Here is a 19,964-nt window from a genome sequence, read left to right as displayed (position 1 = left end):
GATAAGGGGGGACTTTACCTAGCAGGGTCTTGTAGATGACATGGAGCCAGTGGGTTTGGCGACGAGTATGAAGCGAGGGCCAGCCAACGAGAGCGTACAGGTCGCAATGGTGGGTAGTATATGGGGCTTTGGTGACACAACGGATTGCACTGTGATAGACTGCATCCAATTTGTTGAGTAGGGTATTGGAGGCTATTTTGTAAATGACATCGCCAAAGTCGAGGATTGGTAGGATGGTCAATTTTACAAGGGTATGTTTGGCAGCATGAGTGAAGGATGCTTTGTTGCGAAATAGGAAGCCAATTCTAGATTTAACTTTGGATTGGAGATGTTTGATATGGGTCTGGAAGGAGAGTTTACAGTCTAACCAGACACCTAAGTATTTGTAGTTGTCCACGTATTCTAAGTCAGAGCCGTCCAGAGTAGTGATGTTGGACAGGCGGGTAGGTGCAGGTAGCGATCGGTTGAAGAGCATGCATTTAGTTTTACTTGTATTTAAGAGCAATTGGAGGCCACGGAAGGAGAGTTGTATGGCATTGAAGCTTGCCTGGAGGGTTGTTAACACAGTGTCCAAAGAAGGGCCGGAAGTATACAGAATGGTGTCGTCTGCGTAGAGGTGGATCAGAGACTCACCAGCAGCAAGAGCGACCTCATTGATGTATACAGAGAAGAGAGTCGGTCCAAGAATTGAACCCTGTGGCACCCCCATAGAGACTGCCAGAGGTCCGGACAGCAGACCCTCCGATTTGACACACTGAACTCTATCAGAGAAGTAGTTGGTGAACCAGGCGAGGCAATCATTTGAGAAACCAAGGCTGTCGAGTCTGCCGATGAGGATGTGGTGGTTGACAGAGTCGAAAGCCTTGGCCAGATCAATGAATACGGCTGCACAGTAATGTTTCTTATCGATGGCGGTTAAGATATCGTTTAGGACCTTGAGCGTGGCTGAGGTGCACCCATGACCAGCTCTGAAACCAGATTGCATAGCAGAGAAGGTATGGTGAGATTCGAAATGGTCGGTAATCTGTTTGTTGACTTGGCTTTCGAAGACCTTAGAAAGGCATGGTAGGATAGATATAGGTCTGTAGCAGTTTGGGTCAAGAGTGTCCCCCTTTGAAGAGGGGGATGACCGCAGCTGCTTTCCAATCTTTGGGAATCTCAGATGACACGAAAGAGAGGTTGAACAGGCTAGTAATAGGGGTGGCAACAATTTCGGCAGATAATTTTAGAAAGAAAGGGTCCAGATTGTCTAGCCCGGCTGATTTGTAGGGGTCCAGATTTTTCAGCTCTTTCAGAACTTCAGCTGAATGGATTTGGGAGAAGGAGAAATGGGGAAGGCTTGGGCGAGTTGCTGTTGGGGGTGCAGTGCTGTTGACCGGGGTAGGAGTTGCCAGGTGGAAAGCATGGCCAGCCGTAGAAAAATGCTTATTGAAATTCTCAATTATGGTGGATTTATCAGTGGTGACAGTGTTTCCTATCTTCAGTGCAGTGGGCAGCTGGGAGGAGGTGTTCTTATTCTCCATGGACTTTACAGTGTCCCAGAACTTTTTAGAGTTAGTGTTGCAGGAAGCAAATTTCTGCTTGAAAAAGCTAGCCTTGGCTTTTCTAACTGCCTGTGTATAACGGTTTCTAGCTTCCTGAACAGCTGCATATCACGGGGCTGTTCGATGCTAATGCAGAACGCCATAGGATGTTTTTGTGTTGGTTAAGGGCAGTCAGGTCTGGGGAGAACCAAGGGCTATATCTGTTCCTGGTTCTAATTTTCTTGAATGGGGTATGTTTATTTAAGATTGTTAGGAAGGCATTTTTAAAAAATATCCAGGCATCCTCTACTGACGGGATGAGATCAATATCCTTCCAGGACACCCCGGCCAGGTCGATTAGAAAGGCCTGCTCGCTGAAGTGTTTCAGGGAGCGTTTTACAGTGATGAGTGGAGGTCGTTTGACCGCTGACCCATTACGGATGCAGGCAATGAGGCAGTGATCGCTGAGATCTTGGTTGAAGACAGCAGAGGTGTATTTAGAGGGGAAGTTGGTTAGGATGATATCTATGAGGGTGCCCGTGTTTAAGGCTTTGGGGGGTACCTGGTAGGTTCATTGATAATTTGTGTGAGATTGAGGGCATCAAGTTTAGATTGTAGGATGGCTGGGGTGTTAAGCATGTTCCAGTTTAGGTCGCCTAGCAGCACGAGCTCTGAAGATAGATGGGGGCAATCAGTTCACATATGGTGTCCAGAGCACAGCTGGGGGCAGAGGGTGGTCTATAGCAGGCGGCAACGGTGAGAGACTTGTTTTTAGAGAGGTGGATTTTTAAAAGTAGAAGTTCAAATTGTTTGGGTACAGACCTGGATAGTAGGACAGAACTCTGCAGGCTATCTTTGCAGTAGATTGCAACACCGCCCCCTTTGGCAGTTCTATCTTGTCTGAAAATGTTGTAGTTTGGAATTAAAATTTCTGAATTTTTGGTGGTCTTCCTAAGCCAGGATTCAGACACAGCTAGAACATCCGGGTTGGCAGAGTGTGCTAAAGCAGTGAAAAGAACAAACTTAGGGAGGAGGCTTCTAATGTTAACATGCATGAAACCAAGGCTATTACGGTTACAGAAGTCATCAAAAGAGAGCGCCTGGGGAATAGGAGTGGAGCTAGGCACTGCAGGGCCTGGATTCACCTCTACATCGCCAGAGGAACATAGGAGGAGAAGAGTAAGGGTACGGCTAAAAGCAATAAGAATTGGTCGTCTAGAACGTCTGGAACAGAGAGTAAAAGGAGGTTTCTGGGGGCGAGAAAATAGCATCAAGGTATAATGTACAGACAAAGGTATGGTAGGATGTGAATACAGTGGAGGTAAACCTAGGTATTGAGTGATGAAGAGAGAGATATTGTCTCTAGAAACATCATTGAAACCAGGAGATGTCATTGCATGTGTGGGTGGTGGAACTAATAAGTTGGATAAGGTATAGTGAGCAGGACTAGAGGCTCTACAGTGAAATAAGCCAATAAACACTAACCAGAACAGCAATGGACAAGACATATTGACATTAAGGAGAGGCATCCTTAGTCGAGTGATCAAAAGGGTCCAGGGAGTGGAGAGGTTGGTTTGGGGGTCACGGCGATTTAGACAGCTAGCCAGGACATCGGTAGCAAGCTAGCATAGGATGGAGGTCTGTTGTTAGCCACCTCTTGCGTTCCGTCAGTAGATTAGTGGAGTTCCGTGTTGTAGAGGGGATTAGTCCAAATCACACAACAACAAAAAAATAAAAACAATAGATATAGTTATAGAGGCCCAAGAAGAAACATAATAATAATAAAAATAAATAAATTGTCCGATTGTCTATTCTGAGAGCAGCCGGTAAGACAGCTAACGGTTAGCAGGCCGCAGATGGGCGTTCAGGTAACGTCGCGACGGAGGAGCCAGCCGGATCTCCTTCGGGTAGATAACGTCGGCAGTCCAGTTGTGAAGGCCCGGTGGGGCTCCGCGTAGGCAGTAAAACGGGTCCGGATAGGTGACTGCAGCACAGGAGTGATTGACGGAGCTCAGGAGTGATTGACGGAGCTGGCTAGCTCCGGAGTAATTGATGTTTGAACCGGAATCGACGAAAGCAGATAGACACACGGATAGCAGCCAGCTAGCTGTGAGATCCGGGAGTGGGGCCCCAGTGTTGAGGATCAGCGGGGTGGAGATGTTGTTACCTACCCTCACCACCTGGGGGGCGGCCCGTCAGTTGCACAGGGCGGGGAACCCAGGTTCTTGAGCTTGATGACGAGTTTGGAGGGTACTATGGTGTTAAATGCTGAGCTGTAGTCGATGAACAGCATTCTCACATAGGTATTCCTTTTGTCCAGGTGGGTTAGGGCAGTGTGGTTGCGATTGCGTCGTCTGTGGACCTATTGGAGCGGTAAGCAAATTGGAGTGGGTCTAGGGTGTCAGGTAGGGTGGAGGTGATATGGTCCTTGACTAGTCTCTCAAAGCACTTCATGATGACGGAAGTGAGTGCTACGGGGCGGTAGTCGTTTAGCTCAGTTACCTTAGCTTTCTTGGGAACAGGAACAATGGTGGCCCTCTTGAAGCTTGTGGGAACAGCAGACTGGGATAAGGATTGATTGAATATGTCCGTAAACACACCAGCCAGCTGGTCTGCGCATGCTCTGAGGACGCGGCTGGGGATGCCGTCTGGGCCTGCAGCCTTGCGAGGGTTAACACGTTTAAATATTTTCCTCACGTCGGCTGCAGTGAAGGAGAGTCCACAGGTTTTGGTAGCGGGCCGTGTCAGTGTCACTGTATTGTCCTCAAAGCGAGCAAAGAAGTTGTTTAGTCTGTCTGAGAGCAAGACATCCTGGTCCACGACGGGGCTGGTTTTCTTTTTGTAATCCGTGATTGACTGTACCCTTGACCTGTATGTGGGGCGGCAGGGTAGCCTAGTGGTTAGAGCGTTGGACTAGTAACCGGACCTGACAAGGTACAAATCTGTCGTTCTACCCCTGAACAGGCAGTTAAGCCACTGTTCCGAGGCCATCATTGAAAATAAGAACTTGTTCTTAACTGACTTGCCTAGTTAAATAAAAGGTACAATTTTAGATAAATAAATAAATACAAAAAAACTGTAGACCCTGCCACATACCTCTTGTGTCTGAGCCGTTGAATTGCGACTCTACTTTGTCTCTATACTGACACTTAGCTTGTTTGATTGCCTTGTTACCATAAATATGTGTTTATGATGGGGCCGGCAACAGAGTTCCCATTGACTAAGCACCGCGGAGACCAATCAGGAGAGAATACATACAGGTCAAGGGTGCCAATTGAAAGTCAAGGTGTGTGTCTGTGCCTTTTGGATTACTCTCTCTTTAGAGAGAACCCCTGTGGTTCAAGTCAAGAGCTACCCTTCCCCTTTCAGTCTGCTCTGCGCATTTCTGAAAGTGACAGAGCCAGCAGCCAAGAGAGTTTTTCACAGTATGTCATAAAAAGTTATTACACTTATGAATGTATGTAAAATGCTAATATGTATTAGATCCAGAAGTGGAATAACTATAGTGTCTATAGTGAACATTGTTTGAATTCAGTAGGTCACATGACCAAGGAGCTATTGGAATTTGAATGTTTGAAAAATGCATGTAAAAACGTGAGATGAAAATGGACAAACTAAAGGGTGTGCAATACATAAGCGTATGGACATTGAACTTTGTTTGAAGTCAGTAGGTCACATGACCAAGGAGCTATTGCAATTTGAAAGTTGGACAAACTAAAGGGTGTGCAATGTGTAGGCCCACTGAGTGTACATTCTGAAACGTGTTTGAAGTTAGTAGATCATATGACCAAAGAGCTATTGAAATTCAAAAATGTAAATAAATATTTTAAAATAGTATGAGATGTAAATCGACAAAAAGAAAGTGTGTGCAATGTGTGTCTATGCCATCGGGTTAGCTACAACCAGTTTAGAATGTTTTCAGAGTAATGGTTAAAGAGCTATTGAAATTTGAACAATTTGATTTGTCAATATGTTGACGGTCCCTAACTACTGTTGGTGGACTTAAGGAAAACTACAGGCGAATATCCGGCGAATATCCAACCTGAAACTGTCTTTACCTCGGCAATATCACTCTCTGTTTGAGTAGGCTAAACTAGCTAGCTGCATTTGCTAAGTAATTTTAAGTGAAAGTAAAAAATTAAATAAAAATATATGTAGTTAGCTCTCTCTCTCCCTCCTTCATTTTTTATTAATTAATTAGTTCAAAACTGTTCAACTTGTCTTTCTCTCTGAGTCAACTAACATTACTCACCACATTATGTATTGCAGTGCTAGTTAGCAGTTGCTTATTCTTTCAGTACTAGATTCATTCTCTGATATTTTGATTGGGTGGACAATATGTCAGTTCATGCTGTAAGAGCTCTGATTGGTTGGAGGATGTCCTCCGGAAGTTGTCATAATTACCATGTAAGTCTATGGAAGGGGGTGAGAACCATGAGCCTCCTAGGTTTTGTATTGAAGTCAATGTACCCAGAGGAGGACAGAAGCAGGCTGTCCTCCTGCTACACCATGGTGCTACACCATGGTGCTACCCTACAGAGTTCTGTTGAGGCTACTGTAGACCTTTATTGCAAAACAGTGTGTTTTAATGTGAGAACGATAACTTTAAATGTTTCATTATTTTTATGAAATTCACTGAGGATGGTCCTCCCCATCCTCCTCTGAAGAGCCTTCACTGTTGTACAGTGTTTTGACTAGTTTTAACACAGTTGCAGCAGACAGTATTTTTTCAGTGACAACACGTTTGTGGCGTCCATCTTCTGTTTACGCACAGGTGTTCAGTGATGCAGATAGCTAATTACTACAGGTAGTCAACTCTGTCTTCCGTAAACAAGCAATGTAACATGGAAATATGGCAGCGTGGGAACCCTAACCCTATAAAGTTGTGTAACCAAAACCTTATCGCAAGTGATGCATGTTAATGTTCAGACCGAGTGTCAGGGCTCTTAACAAAACTCCCCCATACAGAAGACACCTTTTTTCTTATTCTTATGTGTGATTGTAATGGAACTGAGAGTCGTGATCAACGGCTATGAAATTCCTTGCTAAGAACTTAACTCCATTGTCCTGGAGTTAAATTCTTAGCAAGGGAATTCCTAATGTCTTGTGATGTGTTGCTCTCATAATGCTGATAATCTCCTTTTTTAAAGTTATGCAAAATCAAATTCTACAACTACTGCCTCATCCACAATGTCCAGAGAGACTTTATTGTGCAGACTGGAGATCCAACTGGGACTGGCTGTGGTGGAGCATCTGTCTATGGGTCAGTCCATTTCATCAGCATCAATGTCTAAAATCATCACAGCTGTTTTTTATTTATTACAGGAATGTTGATAGGTGAAACATGTGTCGATGTGCCCTGAGCAAAGCACTTAACCTTGCCTGAACGTCCGACTGTTACCATTGATTTTCAGTCTGACCGAGGTAGCCCTTAAAAATACGCAATAGTCTCTATAAGCCAAAATGTTGAATACAATGATATTTACACTTACTTTACCAGTTGTACATGCTGTTGATCCTTTTGGCGGCAAGAGCAGGATATAAGGTATTCACAGGCGAGTGTTGTTTACTCAACTTTTTTTCAGCGCCGGTATGTCGCTTGTGTTTTCAATCTCTAGACCCATTGCACAATATGTAAACAAAGCCGAATGTAACTGAACGTAGTTGACCGAAGCATGTTTCCTCATAATCAGCTGGAAGTGTTTGCTGTCTGTGGTTCGATGTGTCATGTGCGAATTGCAACAGTATTGAAAATAAAACCGGATACAAACCGATATACAGACCAGTGTACTGAAGGTCGGGTTGATAGCATTTCCCTGTGGATCTTTATATCAGATTACTTCCGACATAGGGAAAAAAATCAGCGGAAAAAGTTAGACCAACTTTCTGATTTGTAATGGGACTGTTCGGCAATGCTGAGCCTACATGTTAGAGACGAGTGTGTAAGTATTTCACTCTTGGATTCTAAAAGAGGCTACACTTAACCCGAATTGCTCCTGTAATTCGCTCTGGATAAGAGTGTCTGCTAAATGACTAAAATGCAAATGTATTGATGTCTTTTCTATACCCTCAGTAAACTCTATGGAGACCAGGCCAGTTTATTTGATGCGTCATCTCTCATTTATCACAGTGTTAATCTGCTAAATTGTAATTATTCGCTCCTATGGCCTATTTACTGCCTACCTCATCATGCCTTTTGCACACACTGTATATAGACTTTCTTTTTTTCTACTGTGTCATTGACTTGTTTGTTATTGGCTTGTTTATTGTTTACTCCATGTGTAACTCTGTTGTCTGTGTCACATTGCTTTGCTTTATCTTTGCCGGGTCGCAGTTGTAAATGAGAACTTGTTCTCAACTAGCCTACCCGGTTAAATAAAGGTAAAATAAAAAAATCATGGTTCTCAGGTTGGTAAAACTGCCATCCAACTCCTCAGTATTTTGGGCTCCCAAGTGGCGCAGTGGTCTAAGGCACTACAGACACCCTGGTTCGAATCCAGGCTGTATCACAACCTGCCGTGATTGGGAGTCCCGTAGGGCAGCACACAATTGGCCCAGCATCGTCTGGGTTTGGCCGTCATTGTAAATAATAATTTGTTCTTAACTGACTTGCCTAGTTAAATAATGGTTCAATTTAACTGCAGTTTGAAAACAACAAAGTTAGCCTACTGGTTCGAGCAGGATAGCAAGCGTCTGAAATCTCAGAAATGTTCAGGTTAGCTTACTTGTGCTGTAACAATCTCTTTACCCCCCCCCCCAGTTCCTAATCACCACTGGTGAGGTCCACACTGTGTTCGGTGAGGTGTCAGAGGGTATTGGCGTCTTGGATAAGATCAATGACACCTTCGTTGATAAGGTCTTCATCCCTTTTCAGGATATCAGGCCAGCAGATTTCATTTCCTTGAACCATATTTAAATGCAGCAATGTTAGGGGTAAATCAGAATAGAATTGAATACACTTTCGAATTTCCTCATGAATAGCTCCCATACAGAGGTGTAGATGCAATGACCTACTCAGACATCCCAGTATAAAGTGAGGAGAAGAGAGGTGTGATACTTGTTTTGTGTCATTGCAGGATAAACCACACTGTGATCCTGGAAGACCCTTTCGATGACCCTGCTGACCTGCCCGTGCCGAACCGTTCCCCCGAGCCTACCAAGGAACAGCTATCCAGTGAGTGACTGGGTACCAGTGAGTGACTGGGTACTTTCAGGTACCATTTGAGGTCAAAGCAATGCATATCTCACATTTCAGAGCAAAAGCGGATTAACTTTTCATAAACTTTCATAAAAAGCCATAAGTTTTAATTTATAGTTTCTCTGTTCATCAAAGGAAAGGTGAATGATTTTCTCAATATTTGAACAAAAGTAGCTGTGATGTTACTTTAGATTTTTTTTGATGTCATGTACTGTACACCTTTTGTTGATTTGCAAAGTCAAACCCTCTTTGGTGTGCAGAGTGGTCGTATTGGAGCAGAGGAAGTGATCAACGACACAGATGGTAAGGAGGCTGAGGAGCTGGATGAGCTGCTGAAGGAGGAGGCGGCCAAGACCCAGGCCATCCTTCTGGAGATGGTGAGATGGGGGTCTTGTGGTTCTGTCCACCTAGCCTTGTAGAGGATGCGCATACTTTCAGGCGCGATGGCAGAGCAGATTTTGTAACACTCCACATTACCACTTTGTGTACTGATTGATGTTGAAGAACCCAACACTAGTTATTTAGCTGGTAAACATATTAGTGTTGTAAAGATTATATGGTGGTTTTATGAGAGTTCAAATCAAATTTTATTTGTCACATACACATGGTTAGCAGATGTTAATGCGAGTGTAGCGAAATGCTTGTGCTTTTAGTTCCGACAATGCAGTGATAACCAACAAGTAATCTAACTAACAATTCCAAAACTACTGTTTTATACACAGTGTAAGGGGATAAAAAATATGTACATAAAGATTTATGAATGAGTGATGGTACAGAGCAGCATAGGCAAGATACAGTAGATGGTATCGAGTACAGTATATACATATGAGATGAGTATGTAAACAAAGTGGCATAGTTAAAGTGGCTAGTGATACATGTATTACATAAGGATGCAGTAGATGATATAGAGTACAGTATATACGTATGCATATGAGATAAATAATGTAGGGTATGTAACATTATATTAGGTAGCATTGTTTAAAGTGGCTAGTGATATATTTTACATCATTTCCCATTATTAAAGTGGCTAGAGTTGAGTCAGTGTCAGTGTGTTGGCAGCAGCCACTCAATGTTAGTGGTGGCTGTTTAACAGTCTGATGGCCTTGAGATAGAAGCTGTTTTTCAGTCTCTCGGTCCCAGCTTTGATGCACCTGTACTGACCTCGCCTTCTGGATGATAGCGGGGTGAACAGGCAGTGGCTCGGGTGGTTGTTGTCCTTGATGATCTTTATGGCCTTCCTGTAACATCGGGTGGTGTAGGTGTCCTGGAGGGCAGGTAGTTTGCCCCCGGTGATGCGTTGTGCAGACCTCACTACCCTCTGGAGAGCCTTACGGTTGTGGGCAGAGCAGTTGCCGTACCAGGCGGTGATGCAGCCCGCCAGGATGCTCTCGATTGTGCATCTGTAGAAGTTTGTGAGTGCTTTTGGTGACAAGCCGAATTTCTTCAGCCTCCTGAGGTTGAAGAGGCGCTGCTGCGCCTTCTTCATGATGCTGTCTGTGTGAGTGGACCAGTTCAGTTTGTCTGTGATGTGTATGCCGAGGAACTTAAAACTTGCTACCCTCTCCACTACTGTTCCATCGATGTGGATAGGGGGGTGTTCCCTCTGCTGTTTCCTGAAGTCCACAATCATCTCCTTAGTTTTGTTGACGTTGAGTGTGAGGTTATTTTCCTGACACCACACTCCGAGTTTTGTGGTTTGAGACGTTGTCGTGTGTATGTGCTTGTGTAGGTGGGTAATCTTCCTGATGAGGAAGTGAAACCTCCGGAGAATGTTCTGTTTGTTTGTAAGCTGAACCCTATGACTATAGAGGAGGACCTGGAAAACATCTTCTCTCGCTTCGGACTTTCACCCGGTCTATTTCAACATACTGGCCTCCATGACACTACTATACATATTTAATTAGAAATAGACCTAGTCCTAACCATTTAAAAATAGAAAGGAGACTTGGTAGAATATTGGTGTATTATCCTATATTAACGTGTTCTTATTTCTGTACAGCTGTGAGCTCATCAGAGACTTGAAGTCAGGAGAGTCTCTGTGCTATGCTTTCATTGAGTTTGAAAATAATATGTTTGGTGTTCACTTGATTTTTATATGTACCATGAGTTAGCATTTAGTAATTTTAGCCCTCTTTAAACATTGAACAATGATCCACTCATATTCACAAGTCCAAATCAAGACTAAGCTAAAAAGAGATTCATTTTGGAACCGTTTAAGTGCAGTTATGCAGAATACAAATAGAGGGCACCAGTTAGTCAAAATTGAGAGTACACATGAATTCACTTGAAAGGGTTTTGTTTACTGAATTGATAGGTTGTTTCCTTATTCACTATACACATAAGGGCTCAGTTTACCCTCTTAGATATAATTGATGTCATTTCTCTCCACAGGAGCGGGACTGTGAAAAGGCCTTCTTCAAGATGGACAACGTGCTCATAGATGACCGACTCATACATGTGGACTTCAGCCAGTCTGTCTCAAAGATGAAATGGAAAGGCAAAGGTAATCACTTATTAAAACATAACTCATTAACTTCCTTTTAATATTTTGGGTTTTTCAGTATTTCCATTATATATACTTTCAGAGACTTTAAGCCTCAATCAGGCACTTTAGCTAAAGGATGTGCCATTTACCTTCTCTTCTAAGTAGAGAAATTAACAAGGTCTTTTTTGGTTTTCTATGTGGGAAGTATACGAAGGATGACTTCAAGGCCTATGAAAAAGAAGTGGGATACAAATGAGCTCTTAAGGATAAAGTCAAACCCAAGCCAGAGTATCCTTAAATGTTTTTATATTTGCTATTCATATGAAGTGAAAGATGGGGGTTAGAATTGTGTAAAATAACTAAACTGTGCACCATTTCACATAGCAATCAGGTTAGAGAGGTCAACTATTGTAAAGATGTTTCTGTTGGAGGAAATTAAATTTCTCTGGAAGAAAGTGTTTCTCTTTGAAATGTTGTCTTGGCAAACCTTTTAAAGAATTACTCTCTTTACTTAAGTTTTACTTAATGGTCCCAAAAGCTCCAAGTACGACCTGCTTTTAGAGGAAGAAGGAACAAGCCATTGGCATGCTGAGAAGAAACACAAAGACAAGAAGCACAATCACTCAGACAACAAGGAAATAAATCCAAGGTTGACTGAAAATGTCTCCCCAACTCATTGTTTGTGAAAAATGTCCTTTGTTTCACAATAATGTTCAGTCAGAGCATTAGAGTAAGAATATATGAGTAAGCATGGCTCATGTGATTTGGGTATGGCCTATTATTTCAACAGTTGTGACACCAGTCACTCCAGCTACACAGTCATTCCGCAGAGTATAACTCCAAAGATTTCTATCTAACCTTTCTCAAATCTCTTTCTCTCCCATGTTATACCTACAGTGGGACAGGGAGGAACCCCGGCGGGAGAAAAAGACAGACTGGCAGCATTCTCACTCCAGGGAAAGAGACGACGGCGATGACCACCATAAGCACAGCATGTCCCATGAAAAGCACCGCCCGGAGGGCCTTGACAAGGGCCACAGGGAGAGTAGCCGTAGTCACTCACCCAAGAAGTCTAAAGACAAGGAGAGGAGCAGACACTGATGATGAGAGAGGAATGGGATTGAGGTCCGTTCCATTTCAACTTCCATCAATTATGGATTTGGAAATTCCTCTTTAAAAATAAATGTCCGTTCTTTTCATGAATTTACTAACTTTAAATGGAATTGGTCCTCCCAAATACCTGCCTCTGTGGCCCCTACTACCCTACCACGACCACCCATGTCTGGGAGAGCAGAACCAGGGACTCATCATGACTAAAACCTCGGCAGTTAGTAAGGTTGTGTAAGTATATTTGTTTTTTTAGTTTGACTTATACCTACCCCACCTCTCTTTCTCTGTTCATCAAAGGGGGGGGGGGGTGAATTATTTTTTTCCCCCCATGTTTGTCTTTGACCTTTTACTGTAGTTTCTTACAGATTTTATAGAGTAAATAAATTAAGTGGGCATGGAAAACATGAGTTGTGTTTCTGAGTGAGTGCACTGCAAAGGGAATTCCCTGTGTAACCCTCTCCATGAGGTCGGCCAGTGTGATATCACTGAAATAGCATGATATCTCACCTTCCACCTCGCTGCGTGAAAACAAGTGGGAGGAAGCTATGCTAGCTGAAAGTTATGTGGGCTACATCTCTAAATGAGGGATCCTCTTTTGGCGACAGTTTTAAATGTTTTGGATCTGTGTATCTTGGCAGTACTGTCAGAAAGGGTATCAGTTAGCCCAACCTGAATCCTGTGTTGAAGTATATTGGGATGTGAGGGGTAAACCAAAAGAGAGCTATATTTAATTCGATACAGTCCTGACCAAAAGTGTTCAGAATAATGTTTTCAGCCTTGGCAGTCATAGAAGAATAGCACAGTGAGGGTTAGTGTGTGCAGCTAGCGAACAGTCGTTGAGTTTTCCACAGGGCCTCTCCTTGTGCAATGCTGTGGGCCACCACTTCTAGCCCCCTCTGAGTTCCCTGAATTAAAGCACGAGAGACCCAAGTCAACATTCACCATATTTGGTCTGTTGACATTTGGAATCATTTCACATTTGGTTGTTTCTCAGAATGAGATGCCATTTTGAAGCTTCCCAAAATGGGTTGTTTTTAACTTGTACTGAGTGTGGGGGTGGGGTGGTGGTGGAACCAGATGGCTGTTGGAGGGAAGCCGGTGAGGTTTAGCGTGGTTCAAGTTGTAAAAAGACTGCAGATAGACAGACAGCGATATGTTTTGTTTTCCACCCCCATATCTAACCACTGTCAGACTTCCCCAACAGCCCACAGTACCTGAGTGAGAGCAAATTGCACTTAACAAAAGGAGTGAATCTAATGGCACTGTAGAAAGCTAAATCATGAGCAGACAGTTGTAGGATCCCACGGTCAGAAGCTGATTCCCATCATTGACCAGAATTAGGAAGAACTTGGGACCTAGGGAAGTGTACAGTCAGTCATGCATTTTGTTCTAGAGACAGCCGGGTGTACAAAGTGAAATGTCTCCCCACTGGGCACACACTGGTTGACTCAATGTTGTTTCAACGTAATTTGTCAACGTATTGTGATGTGGAAAATAAATTGAAAACAGTAGTTTGATTGGATTTCAAAAAAAGTAATCTAATTTCAACCAGCATTGTAAACACTGAAATTAGGGTAAAACTGAACTAACAGGTTGTTACATCAATGTATTTAAGTCAGTCTAATTCCAACGTAATCATCAGAACTATGTATACATTGAAATTGTGTTAAATACCACAAATAAACGCTAATCATTTTCATACTATATTGGGTGGTTGAAATGGTCGAATTTCATATATATTTATTATATTTATTTGGTCATATTTTAATAGTAAAATGGTATGTTTGAATCAACGTCATTATTTGAATGTCATGCCAACAACCTAAATAAAGAGATATATTGAAATAAAATGTGAAGCTACAGTCCAACAGTTCCTGCCAGAACATTGCCTCCTACTGGTACATGAGGAGTAACGCACTTCAGTGAGAACAAGTCTACCATCCAGATGCCGACATCTATGTACTAAAGCCTTGTTCACACTGCAGACCGTAATGCTCAATACAGTTTTGTTATAAGTGACAAACTCGGATTTGTGTTTGTTCAGACAGCAGTCATTTGCTAACATGGCTACGCTAGTTGTCATAGTAATGACGGGTATTGTGCACAGTGATTTAAGCTGATTGGTGGTGCTCATGCTTCCTATCACTCAGAAGTTCTGTAGAAGACTAAGGTGACAATGCCTGCCATGGATGCTGCTTTGAATGTTCAAAAAGATAAGATGAGCCAACTTTCAAAACTAGTCCTTTTTGTCTAGCCTCAGCAATCAACTAGCTGGGTAGCTGTTTAGCTTTTGAGCACATTTACTAATTTGTTTGTAAACAGTTAACAAGCTAGTTAGCTACCACATGTCCCTAATATACAGTGCATTCTGAAAGTATTCAGACCCCTTGACTTTTTCCAGATTGTTACATTATAGCTTTATTTTAAAAATGTATTAAATACTTCCCCCCCGTCATCAATCTACACACAATGCCTCATGACAAAGCAAAAACAATTATTTTTGCATATTTAAAGTAAACGCTGAAATCCCATTACATAAGTATTCAGACCCTTTACTCTGTACTTTGTTGAAGCACATTTGGCAGCGATTACAGCGTCAAGTCTTCTTGGGTGTGATGCTACAAGCTACGCACACCTGAATTTGGGGAGTTTACTCCCTTTCTCGGCAGATCTTCTCAAGCTCCGTCAGGTTGGATGGGGAGCATCGCAGCACAGCTATTTTCAGGTCTCCCCAGAGATGTTAGATTAGGTTCAAGTCCGGGGTCTGGCTGGGCCACTCAAGGACATTCAAAGACTTGAATCCACTCCTGCGTTGTCTTAGCTGTATGCTTAGGGTCGTTGTCCTGTTGGAAAGGTGAACCTTTGCCCCAGTCTGAGGTTCTGAGCGCTCTTGAACAGTTTTTTTAATCAAGAATCTCTTTGTACTTTGCTCCTTTCATCTTTCCCTCGATCCTGTCTAGTCTACCAGTCATTGCCAGGTGAAAAACATCACCACTGCCATCACCATGCTTCACCATAGAGATGGTGCCAGGTTTCCTCGAGACGTGACACTTGGCAGTCATGCCAAAGAGTTTAATCTTGGTTTCATCAGACCAGAGATTCTCCCCCGATTGCTCAGTTTGACCAGGTGGCTAGCTCTAGGAAGAGTCTTGGTGGTTCCAAACTTCTTCCATTTAAGAATGATGGAGGCCACTGTGTTCTTGGGGACTTCCAATGCTGCAGAAATGTTTTGGTACCCTTCCCCAGATCTGTGCCTCGACAATCCTGTCTCGGAGCTCTACGGACAATTCCTTTGACCTCAGCTTGGTTTTTGCTCTGACATCCACTGTCAACTGTGGGACCTTATATGAACCGGTGTGTGCCTTTTTCGAAATCATGTCCAATCAATTTAATTTACTCCAGGTGGACTCCAAGCAAGTTGTAGAAACATCTCAAGGATGATCAATGGAAACAAGATGCACCTGAGCTCAATTTTGAGTCTCATAGCAAAGGATCTGAATACTTATATATAGTGGCTGACCAAATACTTTTTTTGCCCCACTGTTTATACAGTGGGGCAAAAAAAGTATTTGGTCAGCCACTAATTGTGCAAGTTCTCCCACTTAAAAAGATGAGAGAGGCCTGTAATTTTCATCATAGGTACACTTCAACTATGACAGACAAAATTAGATTTTTTTTCTCCAGAAAATCACATTGTAGGATTTTTAATGAATGTATTTGCAAATTATGGTGGAAAATAAGTATTTGGTCACCTACAAACAAGCAAGATTTCTGGCTTTCACAGACCTGTAACTTCTTCTTTAAGAGGCTCCTCTGTCCTCCACTCGTTACCTGAATTAATGGCACCTGTTTGAACTTGTTATCAGTATAAAAGACACCTGTCCACAACCTCAGTCACACTCCAAACTCCACTATGGCCAAGACCAAAGAGCTGTCAAAGGACACCAGAAACTAAATTGGAGACCTGCACCAGGCTGGGAAGACTGAATCTGCAATAGGTAAGCAGCTTGGTTTGAAGAAATCAACTGTGGGAGCAATTATTAGGAAATGGAAGACATACAAGACCACTGATAATCTCACTCGATCTAGGGCTCCACGCAAGAACTCACCCCGTGGGGTCAAAATGATCATAAGAACGGTGAGCAAAAATCCCAGAACCACATGGGGGGACCTAGTGAATGACCTGCAGAGAGCTGGGACCAAGTAATAAAGCCTACCATCAGTAACACATTACGCCGCCAGGGACTCAAATCCTGCAGTGCCAGACGTGTCCCCCTGCTTAAGCCAGTACATGTCCAGGCCCGTCTAAAGTTTGCTAGAGAGCATTTGGATGATCCAGAAGAAGATTGGGAGAATGTCATATGGTCAGATGAAACCAAAATAGAACTTTTTGGTAAAAACTCAACTCCTCGTGTTTGGAGGACAAAGAATGCTGAGTTGCATCCAAAGAACACCATACCTACTGTGAAGCATGGGGGTGGAAACATCATGCTTTGGGGCTGTTTTTCTGCAAATGGGACCAGGACGACTGATCCGTGTAAAGGAAAGAATGAATGGGGCCATGTATCGTGAGATTTTTTGTGAAAACCTCCTTCCATCAGCAAGGGCATTGGAGATGAAACGTGGCTGGGTCTTTCAGCATGACAATGATCCCAAACACACTGCCCGGGCAACGAAGGAAAGGTTTCGTAATAAGCATTTCAAGGTCCTGGAGTGGCCTAGCCAGTCTCCAGATCTCAACCCCATAGAAAATCTTTGGAGGGAGTTGAAAGTCCGTGTTGCCCATCAACAGCCCCAAAACATCACTGCTCTAGAGGAGATCTGCATGGAGGAATGGGCCAAAATACCAGCAACAGTGTGTGAAAATCTTGTGAAGACTTACAGAAAACGTTTGACCTCTGTCATTGCCAACAAAGGGTATATAACAAAGTATTGAGATTAACTTTTGTTATTGACCAAATACTTATTTTCCACCATAATTTGCAAATAAATTGATAAAAAATCCTACAATGTGATTTTCTGGATTTTTTTTCTCATTTTGTCTGTCATAGTTGAAGTGTACCTATGATGAAAATTACAGGCCTCTCATCTTTTTAAGTGGGAGAACTTGCACAATTAGTGGCTGACTAAATACTTTTTTGCCACACTGTGTATATATATATAAAAGGTATTTCTGTTTTTATTTTTAATACATTTGAAAAAACTTTTAAAAACCTGTTCACTTTGTCAGTATGCGGTATTGCTTGTAGATTGATGAGAAAAAAAACGTAACAATAACGTAATAATCTGGAAAAAGTCAAGGGCTCTGAATACTTTCCGAATGCACTGTAAATGAAAACCGTACCGGTTGATACATTTTTTTAAATTCAATGTATTTTCAACGTCGATTCCACATCCCAATACTTCGAAGGAACGTTAATTCAACCAGTGTGTGCCCATGCAGTGAGTGGATCAGTTGTAAGAGCTAGGAATGTATTTGTATTTGCTAGACAATAACGTATTCGACCAACAATACAAATCTGCTTAAATGTTAGAAGAACTTCACCCACTTTCAAGATGTTCTTTTCTACATTGTAATACAAGACAACCCGTTGTAGAATAAATGGCCTGATATCTATTGTTTCTTATGTGCATGACTGTGCATGAACTTGGTGATTTGGCATCTGATGTTTTCTAGTGTTGATATCTACTGTGATACAAAGTGTTTGTCAGTTCCAGGAAATGTATCAGGTTCTTTTTAAAGGTTCCACCCTCTCACTTATTTCCACTGTTATCAAATAAATATCAAACGGCTCAGTGAAAGTGGCGAGGGCGGGTCCTCCTGAGACGTAGAGCCAGTGGGTGAGTAGGAGGAATAGAGCTCTCATTTGCTTTGCCTCCACAACTGTCAAGTGATATTTGATTGCCACGTCTTGAGGTTAGTCACAACCACCGTGCGTCCTTTATTGAAAGGGGGAGATCAAGCTGATCCTAACTGTTATAGGCCAATTTCTATTTTGCCCTGTTTATCAAAAGTGTTGATAGTCTTATACTCAGCTGGCCCCTCCCAATATGCTGTGTTAATCGCTCTACAACAAAGCTTTCTTAGTGTCCAACAAGCTTTCTCTGCCCTTAACAGTACTCCGAACACCTCCAAAATAAAGGTAATGTGGTTTGGTACAATGCCCCTCTCCCCACCGGTGTGATTACTACCACTGAGGGTTTAGAGCTTGAGGTAGTCACCTCATACAAGTACTTGGGAGTATGGCTAGACGGTACAATGTCCTTCTCTCAACACATATCAAAGCTGCAGGCTAAAGTTAAATCTAGACTTCGTTTCCTCTATCGTAATCGCTCCTCTTTCACCCCAGCTGCAAAACTAACCCTGATTCACATGACCATCCTACCCATACTAGATTACGGAGACGTAATTTATAGATCGCCAGGTAAGGGTGCTCTCGAGCAGCTAGATGTTCTTTACCATTCGTCCATCAGATCTGTCACCAATTCTCCTTGTAGGACACATCACTGCACTCTATACTCCTGTAAACTGGTCATCTCTGTATACCCGTCGCAAGACCCACTGGTTGCTGCTTATTTATAAAACCCCCTAACTGAGATACCTACTGCAGCCCTCATCCTCCACATATTCCTCCACCCGTTCTGCCAGTCACATTCTGTTAAAGGTCCCCAAAGCACACACATCCCTGGGTCGCTCCTCTTTTCAGGTCGCTGTAGCTAGCGACTGGAACGAGCTGCAAAAAACACGCAAACTTAACAGTTTTATCTCCATCTCTTCATTCAAAGACTCAATCATGGACACTCTTACTGACAGTTGTGGCTGCTTCGCGTGATGTATTGTTGTCTCTACCTTCTTGCCTTTGGTGTTGTCTGTGCCCAATAATGTTTGTACCATGTGTTGTGCTGCTACCATGTTGTTGTCATGTGGTGTTGCTACCATGATGTAACAGTATAGACTTTATGTCAGTCCCCTCGCCCCGACCTGGGCGCGACCAGGGACGCTCTGCACACTGTCAACAGTCACCCTCGAAGTATCGTTACCCATCGCTCCACAAAAGCTGCGGCCCTTGCAGAGCAAGGGGAACCACTACTTCAAGGTATCAGAGCAAGTGAAGTCAACTATTGAAACACCACTACCGCGCACCCCCGCTAACTAGCTAGCCATTTCACTTTGGCTACACTCACCCCCCTTTTGACCTCCTCCTTTTTTGCGCAGCAACCAGTGATCTGGGTCACGGCACCAATGTAACAGTATAGACTTTACGTCCGTCCCCTCGCCCCGACCTGGGCGCAAACCATGGACGCTCTGCACACGTTAACAGTCACCCTCGAAGCATCGTTACCCATCGCTCCACAAAAGCCGTGGCCCTTGCAGATCAAGGGGAACCACTACTTCAAGGTCTCAGAGCAAGTGATGTCACCGATTGAAACACCACTAGCGCGCACCACCGCTAACTAGCTATCCATTTCACATCGGCTACACTGTGTTGTCATGTGTTGCTGCCATGCTATGTTGTCTTAGGTCTCTCTTTATGTAGTGTTGTGGTTTCTCTCTTGTCGTGATGTTGGTTTTGTCCTATATTTGTTTTATTAGATATTTTTTGTAGGCTGGTATTGTAAATAAGAATTTGTTCTTAACTGACTTGCC

The 19,964-nt window shown here is 43.0% G+C and overlaps 1 protein-coding gene across 5 annotated transcripts; it reads left to right on the top strand.

The window, feature by feature from the left end:
* Positions 1–7,024: 7,024 nt before the first annotated feature.
* Positions 7,025–14,020, top strand: LOC115107686 (peptidyl-prolyl cis-trans isomerase-like 4). Of its 5 annotated transcripts, XR_010460859.1 has the most exons (7): positions 7,025–7,465; positions 8,284–8,697; positions 8,982–9,098; positions 11,113–11,224; positions 11,412–11,494; positions 11,745–11,855; positions 12,104–12,189. XR_010460859.1 is itself a non-coding variant. In XM_065008724.1 (6 exons), the coding sequence occupies exons 3-6, from the start codon at positions 8,635–8,637 to the stop codon at positions 12,181–12,183; spliced, it is 372 nt and encodes a 123-aa protein (XP_064864796.1). In that variant the 5' UTR covers positions 7,031–7,465; positions 8,284–8,379; positions 8,600–8,634; the 3' UTR covers positions 12,184–14,020. The 5 variants fall into 5 exon arrangements, 4 of the variants coding, with proteins under 4 accessions (XP_064864796.1, XP_064864795.1, XP_064864797.1 ...); XM_065008724.1 differs by lacking the exons at positions 11,412–11,494; positions 11,745–11,855 and having other exon boundaries at positions 7,031–7,465; positions 8,284–8,379; positions 8,600–8,697; positions 12,104–14,020; XM_065008723.1 differs by lacking the exons at positions 11,412–11,494; positions 11,745–11,855 and having other exon boundaries at positions 7,031–7,465; positions 8,284–8,405; positions 8,600–8,697; positions 12,104–14,020.
* Positions 14,021–19,964: the final 5,944 nt, after the last annotated feature.

Source organism: Oncorhynchus nerka, linkage group LG24 (assembly GCF_034236695.1).
Source record: "Oncorhynchus nerka isolate Pitt River linkage group LG24, Oner_Uvic_2.0, whole genome shotgun sequence".
Taxonomy (NCBI): Eukaryota; Metazoa; Chordata; class Actinopteri; order Salmoniformes; family Salmonidae; genus Oncorhynchus; species Oncorhynchus nerka.
Note: the sequence above shows the minus strand (reverse complement) of the source record. Positions and strands in the feature narration are given on the sequence as shown.

Bases quoted from the DNA above. Each gene is read 5' to 3' on its own strand.
- LOC115107686 (XM_065008724.1), top strand. From the start codon at position 8,635: ATGACCCTGCTGACCTGCCCGTGCCGAACCGTTCCCCCGAGCCTACCA. The intron at 9,099-11,112 runs GTGAGATGGGGG...TTCTCTCCACAG, and splicing joins AGGCCATCCTTCTGGAGATG to GAGCGGGACTGTGAAAAGGC. The intron at 11,225-12,103 runs GTAATCACTTAT...TTATACCTACAG, and splicing joins GATGAAATGGAAAGGCAAAG to TGGGACAGGGAGGAACCCCG.